The 14,250-nt window shown below is 44.4% G+C and overlaps 1 protein-coding gene across 6 annotated transcripts in view; it reads right to left on the bottom strand.

Annotated features, from left to right (window-relative positions):
* Window positions 1-14,250, bottom strand: part of PAK6 (p21 (RAC1) activated kinase 6) — a 112,898-nt gene that overhangs the window by 14,959 nt on the left and 83,689 nt on the right. For all 6 annotated transcript variants that reach the window (XM_073566741.1, XM_073566740.1, XM_073566743.1 and 3 more), the window contains exons 4-5: window positions 12,500-12,964; window positions 11,081-11,214 (exon numbers count right to left, since the gene is read on the bottom strand). In XM_073566741.1, coding sequence (XP_073422842.1) covers window positions 11,081-11,214; window positions 12,500-12,964 — 599 coding nt within the window. The remainder of the gene's footprint in view (window positions 1-11,080; window positions 11,215-12,499; window positions 12,965-14,250) is intronic.

Below are 14,250 nucleotides of genomic sequence, written 5' to 3' on the forward strand. Positions count from 1 at the left end.
AGAGGCTGCCTATGGGGGTGCATTATAATACAGAGGCTGCCTATGGGGGTGCATTATAATACAGAGGCTGCCTATGGGGGTGCATTATAATATAGCGGCTGCCTATGGGGGTGCATTATAATACAGAGGCTGCCTATGGGGGTGCATTATAATATAGAGGCTGCCTATGGGGGTGCATTATAATACAGAGGCTGCCTATGGGGGTGCATTATAATACAGAGGCTGCCTATGGGGGTGCATTATAATATAGCGGCTGCCTATGGGGGTGCATTATAATACAGAGGCTGCCTATGGGGGTGCATTATAATATAGAGGCTGCCTATGGGGGTGCATTATAATACAGAGGCTGCCTATGGGGGTGCATTATAATACAGAGGCTGCCTATGGGGGTGCATTATAATACAGAGGCTGCCTATGGGGGTGCATTATAATACAGAGGCTGCCTATGGGGGTGCATTATAATACAGAGGCTGCCTATGGGGGTGCATTATAATACAGAGGCTGCCTATGGGGGTGTATTATACTATAGAGTCTGCCTATGGGGGTGCATTATAATATAGAGGCTGCCTATGGGGGTGCATTATATTATAGAGGCTGCCTATGGGGGTGCATTATAATACAGAGGCTGCCTATGGGGGTGCATTATAATACAGAGGCTGCCTATGGGGGTGCATTATAATATAGCGGCTGCCTATGGGGGTGCATTATAATACAGAGGCTGCCTATGGGGGTGCATTATAATATAGAGGCTGCCTATGGGGGTGCATTATAATACAGAGGCTGCCTATGGGGGTGCATTATAATACAGAGGCTGCCTATGGGGGTGCATTATAATACAGAGGCTGCCTATGGGGGTGCATTATAATACAGAGGCTGCCTATGGGGGTGCATTATAATACAGAGGCTGCCTATGGGGGTGTATTATACTATAGAGTCTGCCTATGGGGGTGCATTATAATACAGAGGCTGCCTATGGGGGTGCATTATAATATAGAGGCTGCCTATGGGGGTGCATTATAATACAGAGGCTGCCTATGGGGGTGCATTATAATACAGAGGCTGCCTATGGGGGTGCATTATAATACAGAGGCTGCCTATGGGGGTGCATTATAATACAGAGGCTGCCTATGGGGGTGCATTATAATACAGAGGCTGCCTATGGGGGTGCATTATAATACAGAGGCTGCCTATGGGGGTGTATTATAATACAGAAGCTGCCTGTGGGGGTGTATTATAATACAGAGGCTGCCTGTGGGGGTGCATTATAATACAGAGGCTGCCTATGGGGGTGCATTATAATATAGAGGCTGCCTATGGGGGTGCATTATAATACAGAGGCTGCCTGTGGGGGTGTATTATAATACAGAGGCTGCCTATGGGGGTGCATTATAATATAGAGGATGCCTATGGGGGTGCATTATAATACAGAGGCTGCCTATGGGGGTGCATTATAATACAGAGGCTGCCTATGGGGGTGCATTATAATACAGAGGCTGCCTATGGGGGTGCATTATAATACAGAGGCTGCCTATGGGGGTGCATTATAATACAGAGGCTGCCTATGGGGGTGCATTATAATACAGAGGCTGCCTATGGGGGTGCATTATAATACAGAGGCTGCCTATGGGGGTGTATTATAATACTGAGGCTGCCTGTGGGGGTGCATTATAATACAGAGGCTGCCTGTGGGGGTGCATTATAATACAGAGGCTGCCTGTGGGGGTGTATTATAATACAGAGGCTGCCTATGGGGGTGCATTATAATATAGAGGATGCCTATGGGGGTGCATTATAATACAGAGGCTGCCTATGGGGGTGTATTATAATACAGAGGCTGCCTGTGGGGGTGCATTATAATACAGAGGCTGCCTGTGGGGGTGCATTATAATACAGAGGCTGCCTATGGGGGTGCATTATAATACAGAGGCTGCCTATGGGGGTGCATTATAATACAGAGGCTGCCTATGGGGGTGCATTATAATACAGCGGCTGCCTATGGGGGTGCATTATAATACAGCGGCTGCCTATGGGGGTGCATTATAATACAGAGGCTGCCTATGGGGGGGTGCATTATAATACAGAGGCTGCCTATGGGGGTGCATTATAATATAGAGGCTGCCTATGGGGGTGAATTATAATATAGAGGCTGCCTATGGGGGGGTGCATTATAATACAGAGGCTGCCTATGGGGGTGCATTATAATACAGAGGCTGCCTATGGGGGTGCATTATAATACAGAGGCTGCCTATGGGGGTGCATTATAATACAGAGACTGCCTATGGGGGTGCATTATAATACAGAGGCTGCCTATGGGGGTGCATTATAATACAGAGGCTGCCTATGGGGGTGCATTATAATACAGAGGCTGCCTATGGGGGTGCATTATAATACAGAGGCTGCCTATGGGGGTGCATTATAATACAGAGGCTGCCTATGGGGGTGCATTATAATACAGAGGCTGCCTATGGGGGTGCATTATAATACAGAGGCTGCCTATGGGGGTGCATTATAATACAGAGGCTGCCTATGGGGGTGCATTATAATACAGAGGCTGCCTATGGGGGTGTATTATAATACAGAAGCTGCCTATGGGGGTGTATTATAATACAGAGGCTGCCTGTGGGGGTGCATTATAATACAGAGGCTGCCTATGGGGGTGCATTATAATACAGAGGCTGCCTGTGGGGGTGCATTATAATACAGAGGCTGCCTATGGGGGTGCATTATAATATAGAGGATGCCTATGGGGGTGCATTATAATACAGAGGCTGCCTATGGGGGTGCATTATAATACAGAGGCTGCCTATGGGGGTGTATTATAATACAGAGGCTGCCTGTGGGGGTGTATTATAATACAGAAGCTGCCTATGGGGGTGTATTATAATACAGAGGCTGCCTGTGGGGGGTGCATTATAATACAGAGGCTGCCTATGGGGGTGCATTATAATACAGAGGCTGCCTATGGGGGTGTATTATAATACAGAAGCTGCCTATGGGGGTGTATTATAATACAGAGGCTGCCTGTGGGGGTGCATTATTATACAGAGGCTGCCTATGGGGGTGCATTATAATACAGAGGCTGCCTATGGGGGTGCATTATAATACAGAGGCTGCCTATGGGGGTGCATTATAATACAGAGGCTGCCTATGGGGGTGCATTATAATACAAAGGCTGCCTATGGGGGTGCATTATAATACAGAAGCTGCCTATGGGGGTGCATTATAATACAGAGGCTGCCTATGGGGGTGTATTATAATACAGAGGCTGCCTGTGGGGGTGCATTATAATACAGAGGCTGCCTATGGGGGTGCATTATAATACAGAGGCTGCCTATGGGGGTGCATTATAATACAGAGGCTGCCTATGGGGGTGCATTATAATACAGAGGCTGCCTATGGGGGTGCATTATAATACAGAAGCTGCCTATGGGGGTGCATTATAATACAGAGGCTGCCTGTGGGGGTGCATTATAATACAGAGGCTGCCTATGGGGGTGCATTATAATACAGAGGCTGCCTATGGGGGTGCATTATAATACAGAGGCTGCCTATGGGGGTGCATTATAATACAGAAGCTGCCTATGGGGGTGCATTATAATACAGAGGCTGCCTGTGGGGGTGCATTATACTATAGAGTCTGCCTAATTAGAATGTTTGCCTGTGAAACGCTGCACCCAGTCTGTTAGTGATGTATATATACAAAATTTAGTGCTTGGAAATTTGAAGATATGTATACAGCTCTGGCAAAAATTAATAGACCGCTTCTAAATTTTCAGTTTGTCTGATTTTTCTCTTTATATGTATATTTTTAAGTAAAATGTAAATTGCTCTTTTATGCTATAAACTACTGACAATATGTCTTCAAATTTCCAAGCACTACATTTTGTATTTATTTTCAGAAAATGATAAATGGTCAAAAAAACAAAAAATTGCAGTGCTTGCAGACCTCAAATAATGCTATATTTTGTGGAATAACCATGATTTTTAACCCCTTTACCCCCAAGGGTGGTTTGCATGTTAATGACCAGGCCAATTTTTACAATTCTGACCACTGTCGCTTCATGAGGTAATAACTCTGGAACGCTTCCATGGATCCCACTGATTCTGACATTGTTTTCTCGTAACATATTATACTTCATGATAGTGGTAACATTTCTTTGATATGACTTGCACTTATTTGTGAAAAAAAAAACGAAAATTTGGCGAAAATTTTGAAAATTTAGCAATTTTCCAAATTTGAATTTTCATGCCCTCAAAACAGAGAACACAAAATAGCTAATAAATAACATTTCCCACATGTCTACTTTACATCAGCACAATTTTGGAACCAAAAATTTATTTGTTAGGAAGTTATAAGGCAGGGGTCCTCAATCTAGGCCCGAGGGCCACATGCAGCCCACCGAGGACTTTTATCCGGTCCCTGGGCCCAGCCGACATTGAACTTCACTGCATTTCAATGCAGGCGGGCCCTGTAATCGTGGGCAGAGCAACGAGGCGCCAAGGAAAGGCGTTGCGCAGCCCTCTGTATGTAGCGAGCACACACAGGCGACATGATTATCATCACGCCGCCTGTGTGGCCTAATGACGTCATGCCACCTGTTCCTGTGCCAGAAGACTGAGACGAGCGGGCGCCTCTTCAGAGCAGCGGGGTACATAAGTGAGTACTGTTTGTTGTTTTTAACGCCGGGTCCTATTGGGGACATTTACGTGCCTATTGGGGACTATGCTGCCTATTGGGGACATATGCTGCCTATTGGGGACCTATGCTGTCTATTGGGGACTATGCTGCCAATTGGGGACATTTACCTGCCTATTGGGGACCATGCTGCCTATTGGGGACATTTACCTGCCTATTGGGGACCTATGCTGCTTATTGGGGACATTTACCTGCCTATTGAGGACATTTACCTGCCTATTGGGGACCTATGCTGCCTATTAGGGATATTTACCTGCCTATTGGGGACCTATGCTGCCTATTGGGGACATTTACCTGCCTATTGGGGACCTATGCTGCCTATTGGGGACCTATGCTGCCTATTAGGGATATTTACCTGCCTATTGGGGACCTATGCTGCCTATTGGGGACCTATGCTGCCTATTAGGGATATTTACCTGCCTATTGGGGACCTATGCTGCCTATTGGGGACATTTACCTGCCTATTGGGGACTCTCGAACCACACCAGTCTGAGCCTGAGGTAAAAGTGCAGTTCCACCAATATGGGCACTGGTGAAGCTGCATTGGTGGGCAGTGCAGTCTGTATGTCGTTGTGTGGGCAGTTTTATTGCTGGTATAGTTTTTGTAGCACTGTATATATATTGGTATCTTACTAATAGCAATTTTGAATACATAGGAATCAATGTTATCAAGAAAGCGAAAAAATTGACTCGAAGTGTAGGATATTCAAAGAACCCATTAAAAAAATCAGTAATTTTGTTGATTTAACTTTACTTCTTCATTTTAAATATTGTATTTGTTCCTGTTTTGTTTTATTACTTCAAAATAAGATATGTGCAGTGTGCACAGGAATTTGTCCATAGTTTTTTTTTAACTATATTCCGACTCTACAATGGTCTAAGGGACCATGATCTGGCCCCCTGTTTAAAAAGTTTGAGGACCCCTGTTATAAGGGTTAAAAGTTGACCAGCGATTTCTCATTTTCACGACACCATTTTTTTTTTTTTTTTTAGGGACCACATCACATTTGAAGTCACTTTGAGGGGTCTATATGATAGAAAATACCCAAAAGTGACACCATTCTAAAAATTGCACCCCTCAAGGTGCTCAAATCACATTCAAGAAGTTTATTAACCCTTCAGGTGCTTCACAGGAATTTTTGGAATGATTAAAAAAAAAAAATGAACATTTAACTTTTTTTCTCAAAAAATTTAAATCAGATCCAATTTGTTTTATTTTACCAAGGGTAACAGGAGAAATTGTACCCCAAAAGTTGTTGTACAATTTTGTCCTGAGTACACCGATACCCCATATAAGCAGGTAAACCACTGTTTGGGCACATGGCAGAGCTTGGAAGGGAAGGAGCACCGTTTGACTGTTTCAACGCAAAATTGGCTGGAATTGAGATCGGACACCATGTCGCGTTTGGAGAGCCCCTGATGTGCCTGAACTGTGGAAACCCCCCACAAGTGACACCGTTTTGGAAAGTAGACCCAATAAGGAACTTATCTAGATGTGTGGTGAGCACTTTGAACCCCAAAGTGCTTCACAGAAGTTTAGAATGTAGAGCTGTAAAAATAAAAAATCATATTTTTTTTCACAAAAATGATCTTATCGCCCCCAATTTTTTATTTTCCCAAGGGTAACAAGTGAAATTGGACTCCAGAAGTTGTTGTGCAATTTGTCCTGAGTACACTGATACCTCATATGTGGGGGTAAACCACTACTGTCATGGCAGAGCACGGAAGGGAAGAAGCAACTATAGACTTTTTCAGCGCAGAATTTGCTGGAATTGAGATCACACGCATGTCGCGTTTGGAGAGCCCCTGAGGTGCCTAAACAGTGGAAACCCCCCAATTCTAACTCCAACCCTTACCCCAACACACCCCTAACCCTAATTCCAACCCTAACCATTACCCTAACCCTAACCCCAAGCCTAACCCTAACACATTGCTAACCCTAATCTCAACCCTAACCCTAATCCCAACCTTAACCATAACCCTAATCTCAACCCTAACACTAATCCCAACCCTATCTTTAGCCATAACCCTAACTTTAGCCCCAACCTTAACCCTAGCCCTAACCCTAATGGGAAAATGGAAATAAATACATTTTTTTATTTTATTATTTTTCCCTAACTAAGGGGGTGATAACGGGGGGTTTGATTTACCATTTATAGTGGGATTTTATGCTTGACAGCTGTCACACACTACAAGACGCTTTTTATTGCAAAAAACAGTTTTTGCATCACCACATTTTGAGAGCTATAATTTTTCGATATTTTGGTCCACAGAGACATGTGAGGTCTTATTTTTTATGGGACGAGTTGCTGTTTTTATTGGTACCATTTTTGGGCACATGACTTTTTATTGCTTTTTTTTCCTATTTTTTTGGGAGGCAGAATGAACAAAAACGAGCAATTCATGAATTTCTTTTGGGAGGGGCATTTATACTGTTCTGCGTCTGGTAAAATTGATAAAACGGTTTTATTCTTTGGGTCAGTACGATTACAGCGATACCTCATTTATATCTTTTTTTATATTTTAGCGCTTTTATACAATAAAAACAATTTTATATAAAAAATAATTATTTTTGCATCACTTTATTCTGAGAGCTACCGTTTTCAGCGGTACCATATTTATTTATATCCGTCTTTTTGATCGCGTGTTATTCCACTTTTTGTTCGGCGGTATGATGATAAAGCTTTTGTTTTTTTGCCTTGCTTTTTTTTTAATGGTGTTCACTAAAGGGGTTAACTAGTGGGACAGTTTTATAGGTCCGGTCGTTACGGGTGCGGCGATAGTAAATGTGTGCTTTTTTTTGTTTAGATTTTCTTATTGAAATATCGATTTAATAATAGTTCATTTTTTTATTATTAGTTTTTATTATTTTTTTCTATATTTTTACAATTATTAAATTTTTTTTAATTTCATTCTATGTTTTACACTGTGTCCCACTACGGGACACTCATTTTGTGCAGGCTCATCACTTATATGGCATGCAGATCTGCATGCCATATAAGCTGTCAGCGCTGCAGTTTCTGTGCACTGACATCAGAGACTTCCTGATATACACTGCGCATGGGCTGCCATGGGAGCGATCGGGACCCCGCATCATGCCGAGGGGTCTCTCGATCCAAAGGCAGAAGGGCTGTCACAGCTGACAACCCCTTTGTCTGCTCCCGGAACATTGCGATCATGTTTGTTCGCAGTGTGCCAGGGGTTAAAGTGCCGGGAGTGGTCCATGAACGCTCCTGGCACTTAGTGCTGGGTGTCAGCTGTGAGAATCAGCTGACACCCAGCCGTGATCAGCCGCGCTCCCCTCGTGAGCGCAGCTGATCGCGTATGACATGCTATTTCGTCCAGGGTCATAGGGGCCCAGGGCACCTGGACGGAATAGTACATCCAAGGTCACAAAGGGGATAATCACAGCTTTCATGCGTCTTGGCATGCTTTCCACCAGTCTTTCACATTGCTTTTGGGTGACCTTATGCCACTCCTGGTACAAAAATTTAAGCAGTTCTTCTTTGTTTGATGGCTTGTGACTATCCATCATCCTCTTGATTACATTCCAAAGGTTTTCAATGGGGTTCAGGTCTGGAGATTTGGCTGGCCATGACAGGGATTTGATGTGGTGGTCCTTCATCCACACATTGATTGACCTAGCTGTGTGGTATGGCGCATTGTCCAGCTGGAAAAACCAGTCCTCATAGTTGGGGAACATTGCCTGAGCAGAAGGAATGAACTGTTTTTCCAGGATAACCTTGTATGCGGCTTGATTCATACGTCCTTCGCAAATATTAACCTGCCCAATTCCAGCCTTGCTGAAGCATCCCCAGATCCTCACGGATCCTCCACCAAATTTCACAGTGGGTGCAAGACACTGTGGCTTGTACGCCTCTCCAGGTCTCCGTCTAACCATTAGATGACCAGATGTTGGGCAAAGCTGAAAATTAGACTCATCAGAGAAGATTATGGGTCGCCCTTCCAGGGCTGTGGGGTACTCGGTACCGGGCCGGTGTCAGGGGGAAAATGTGTCACAGCGGCGGTGACTGGTCCGTGGCCCTGGGCGCCCAAATCAATGGTGGTTTGTGATATAGTTTATGTGATAGTTTGTGACGCCACCTGTGGTGTTTGGCAAGCAAGATGTTAAGCCAACACTGCGTGCAGATCCTCTGGGGTTGATGGTGTGCTGCAGCATAGATGGTGTAGCTCCCCACAGGTGAAGCTGTAACCCCAGGGCAGAGAATAGGCGCAGGCGGTGGGAGGAATGTTGGTACCCAGATGTAGCAGTGCTGACGGTGTTGGCGCACAAATGAATGGAAGACACCAGGGCTTGCAGTTCCAAAGCTTTACTCACAGTTCGTGGTACACACTGGTGCCTGCCTCCGTGCCGTGTCCTCCGGGGTAGAGACTCAATCAACCTCCCGGGCAAGTCAGGATTCTCCTCTCCAACACTCCGCCAACATGTACCTTTCCTGAACGTCTCCTCTATTGCGCCTTTTAGTGTGAAGAGCTCCAGTACCTTGGTTCTCTGAAGTTCCTCCTGTCAGATGTTCCTAACAACTCTACCTGTATGGCAGACAGCTGTAGCCTCTCTCGGGGACTCCCTTCTCCAGAGTCCTGGCTCTCTATTCAGTTGCTGTTGTGCCCCAAGTCTTAGATGGGAGTAGTGCATTTACAGCCAACTACTCCACCGGTGTGTGCTGCAGAACCATAAGTGTCCATACAACCTCGGGGACAGGGCCCCGGCCTTGCGCTGAGAACCTATAGGCAGGGTTCCTCTTCCAACCCACAACTCCTCTCTGTTCTCCTACTCCTTCGTTCCGAACTGTTCCTTCTCTCTCTTATGGAAGCTTAGGTTGCAGTTCTACGTCTTTCTCCTTCTGTTCCTTTCCCGTGCCAGCTGGCTCAGGTCACTGAGGCAGCTGCAGCTCTCCTTTCTCCATCCCTTCTTCCAGGGATCCCCACTCCTCCCAAGTGGCTTCCTTCCTCTCTGACCCTCTGTCAGACTGACCTCCAGACTGATCCTGTAATTCTAAACCTTCCCAACCTTTTATATATCTCAACTCCACCCACCTCCAAGCACATCTCGTGTTACGAAGCAAGGACCCACGAAAGGTGCTCTGCTACCCTCTAAGCATGGAGCCGCTATGTGGTCCTGCTGAACTATCCTGTGTGTGGGGTGCAGGTGTTGGAGTGTGGAAAGGAGTTCCCAACTTACCAACGTGGTGGGGCACTACACCTTAGGAGAAGGTGCAGTACCTCTGTGGCGACTGAGCCTCAGGGGCGCCACAATTACCTTACTCCAGTCCTGTATGGTTCGATCCTTATGGTCTTTGGCAAACTTCAGCCTGGCTCCTCTTTGCTTCTCATTAATGAAAGGCTTTTTTCTAGCTTTACATGACTTGAGAACTGCCTCTAGGAGCCTGTTACGAACTGTTCTTGCCGTCTGTAGCTTTATTGCCCCAATGTCTGCTGCTTGACCCTGTTGTAATGGACTGCCGTCTTAGAAATTTTAAGGTTGGAAGCAACATGACGCTCACTGTATCCCTCTGCTAGTAAAGCCAGAATTTAGCCCTTCTTTTCCTCACTCAAAACTTTTCTTTTCAACTCCTTTGGCATGGTTAAAAGTTATTTTTTTCATTCCTATTACTTTTGGAATATTACTAGCACTTGTTTTGCCAACCAGCTTGTCCTATTGCAGGAGGATTGTGAACACCACTGCAGGGTTTTTTTTTTAGACTTTCTACATTACATAAGATTTGGTTCAGGTGATCACCTAATCAGAAGCACATTAAGTAGAATGAGGTTGGAATTCAACTGACATTGGAATGGAATGGCTGTCAGGCTATGTGCACACGTAGTTTTTGGTCCTGCGGATTTTTCCGCGCGGATTTAGAAAAATCCGCAGGTAAATTCTCAGGTCAAAAGACCTGCGGTTTACCTGCGGATTAGCCTGCGGTTTAGCCCTGCGGTTTCATACCTCTACAATGGAGAAGGTGTGAAACCGCTGCGGATTCCGCACAAAGAATTGACATGCTGCAGATTTGAAACCGCAGCAAATCTGCGCGGAAAAATCTGCAGCATGTGCACAGCGTTTTCCAGTTTACCATTGAAAACAATGGTACTGTACAACGCACCTAAACCTGCTGCAGACCCACAGAGCCTGAAATGCTGCGGACCCGCAGCAGAATCCGCACCGTGTGCACATAGCCTCAGACATGTAGAGAAGCTGATTTTTATAAAACTGTGCAGTGGTCTCTTAATTTTTGCCAGAGTTGTATATAAATAAATCACTTAATGGTCCAGTATTTATTCAAATATACTAGAGGGTACAATTGTTTATTTTACTATCAGATTATAATCATGCTGTGGGATTATCTGACATGAGTGTGCACATACCTGGTTTGTGATACAATATCTGTCAAAGCGCCTCCTTGCACATACTCCATCATAACCCACAGTTCTTCTCCCACCAGATAGCTCTTGTACATCTCCACCACATTGGCATGCTGATAATCTCGCATGATGACAACCTACATACCACACAAAGGACAAGCTTGTGTCAATAATCACAAATGCACTGCCAAAGAAACATAAAAGGATAATGCAACCGCGATGACTAATGGCATCATACACTGAAGAGTATATAAAGCTAAACAAGTGAGTCAATTTAACAATATACAATGGAGCTGGAGACAAGGCCGATGAAAGACACTGTATGAATCATATCCCCAGAACTGTACCAAGTATGTAAACGGTTATTTTCTTGGAGAAATGACTGCATCACTGGTTCCACAATTGATCCATTCTGTACTGCAATGAAATTAGTTGTTACATACTGACACCAAGACATTGCACAGGGTCTACACAAACCATCAAGAGTTTGGAGGGCATAGATGTCCAGCTACAAGTTTTCCATTTCATGGTGCAGAGCAAGATGGAAATGGAGGTCTATCCTCTTCAGTGAGGAGTCCCGCTTTTGTCTTGGAAGCAATGAATAGCCAGAGATTGCCTATACGGTCTCTGGATCAATGCCATGAAGAGGTCTTCAGGAGGGAAAAAAAAAAAATCACACAAATCCCTCACTCGAGATTATAGTGTGAGGTGGCAGAATGTACAGTAGCAGGACCCCTCTAGTCTTAATTCCAGGTACACCAAAAGCTCGGTTTTACATTGATTTGATGATGGAACCAATGGTAAAGCCATTTGTCCAAAGTGTCCCTGGACACATGTTGTTCGTGCTACTGTGAGCAGCCTGGTGGCCTACATGTGCTACCATAGCCTACAGGATCACCGGACTTGTCTCCAATCAAGCACATCTAGGACATCTTTAGTTGGCAATTGCACAGGGAGCTATTGGCAGTGGATCTTGAGGATTTGCCCAAGTACTGTACATTCAGCTTGACAGAATATTTCTCAGTCAACCATTAATATCTTATCTTCACTAATATTATGCAAGCCTGGCTAATCAAGGAGGAGCCAGGGATGCCATGAGGTAATAAGCGTTTCACAGCCCTCCCCATCAAGCAGTCATGGAATACTGATTTCAATGCTGTATCTAAAGTTTTCTTGTGTGAATTGTGGAGCAGAATAGGCTCCAAAATCCTGGTAAAAAAGATCTGCGTGAACATACCTTTAGATGATGCACATGTAAATGAACGGGCAGTAGCCTTCTACGCTCATTTATCGAGAGGAGGTCTAACGCTCCTGACTTACTTCTATTACATTCATATGTCCTAATAGGTTGTATAAATCAGACCACATAGGTCCACACTGACCAACCTTAAACAGTTGGTTATAAGGACTCGTAGCACTCACCTCATTAAACAGAAGTTCTCTTCTTTGTTGCTTTCTTAGGTCCATCATTTTTACCGCCACCTGGCGCCCACTGTGCTTCTCTCGAGCAATGCAAACAACTCCAGTTGATCCTTCCCCAATTTTTACATAATCCTCCAAAAGCAGACGTGGGTCCCCTTTATCTACAACCATACGAAGTGCTGTCTTGAACTGTTCATGGGTTACCACCGTCGAGTCCTGGTTGCTCAGTGGAATTTTATTAAATGAGTCCTGGCTTAAATGGAGGTTGGTGGAGCTGGTTTGGATGGGGCGACTACGTGGTGAACCTGCAGGAGAAGGTCTGCATGGCCGGAGAGGTGAAACCCGTTCTGATGGTGTCCCTGAAACTATCCTTGGGAAGTCTGGGGGTAAATGGTCAGGTGGGAGGGAAGCAGCTTTGGCCAAAACGCCCCTTGCAGATAATAAGGGACGCTTATATTCTTCAGCCTATTAAAAGAACACAAAGACAAATATTCTCGTTAGCGAGTTATCATCCTGTCAAATTTTACCTACAAAATATATCATGAGAGCTCACTAGGGGTTTTTAGTTTGGACAAATACAAAAGTATAAACAGTCCTTAGACCGAGTCATTACGTAACCCCTAAAAAAGGGTTGCCATGACAGCAAGTTATTACAAATCAAAGGCATAGATGATAACTTGTAGAACACTGGAACCCAAGAATGGGGCTTACACCTACAAACCACCGCACTATTCATTGTCTATAAGACTGCTGGATATAGATGAGTGTTGTACTTGAGACTGACTCCAGAGCCCCGTTCTCTTGATGAGAGCATGTCCCGATGGTGGGACCTACAGCGGTCAGCAAGTTATCACTTCTTTAATGCATAGCTGATGAAGGGGTTTTTCTTCAAAGTTAAGGGCCCATCTTCAGTTTGACAAATATAGAGCATGTGTCCCCTCCCTTTCATGAAAGTTTGCTTAAAGGGAACCTAAAAGGCGATACATGCTGTTCAAACCAGGAGCTGCATATATCAGACAATAGCTATATAATTTCAGCTAGGTATATTTTTCTCCTAAATGCCGCAACATTTAAGAGTAAAGCAGACTTGGCTGAAATGATAAAACCTGTGTCCGATAAATGCTGCCCATGATTCTGAGAACATGTATCAGCCGTTTGGTTAATTCATTTACATCAATAGTAAATATGAATACAAGAAACTTTGGAATATATTTTTTATTAAATAAAAATGCATAAGTGACTTATCCTTGCCCCTTATATCAAATTTATTTTAAATCAGTGCTGGATTCACAGCCACAGAGCTCATTATTTCTGTAAAATCTCCTCCATGACAATACTGTTTCTGTCTCTGCTATACAGAGGAAAAACATCCCTCTCTCTTTACCTTTTCAGTCTGGTTATACTGTGTATAGGAGACATAACAGAAGAATCCACCCACTAGCTCAGGGCCAACTGAAACAGAGTGTAAAACTGGTGAAAAAATGCAATATGCAGAGTCAGGTAATGGCCAGACATCGTGTTATTTATCATGTACACGGGACCACTTTCCACTTTAATTATTCCATACCCATATACTAAAAATGGAAAAACTAATCAGGATTTGCTACCCTGAGCTCTGATTAGCAGTTTCAGAGATTACCATATAGCTCGGCTCCCTGGCGACTCCCTGTTGGCGGTTTCATAAGTGGAGGCATGCTCTGACTGAAAATGTTTACCCTGGGACAGTCCAGTTAGGGTCCCGTCACACCAAA

Source organism: Dendrobates tinctorius, unplaced genomic scaffold (genome assembly GCF_039654945.1).
Source record: "Dendrobates tinctorius isolate UK_male_01 unplaced genomic scaffold, ASM3965494v1 ptg000019l, whole genome shotgun sequence".
NCBI classification, from domain to species: Eukaryota; Metazoa; Chordata; class Amphibia; order Anura; family Dendrobatidae; genus Dendrobates; species Dendrobates tinctorius.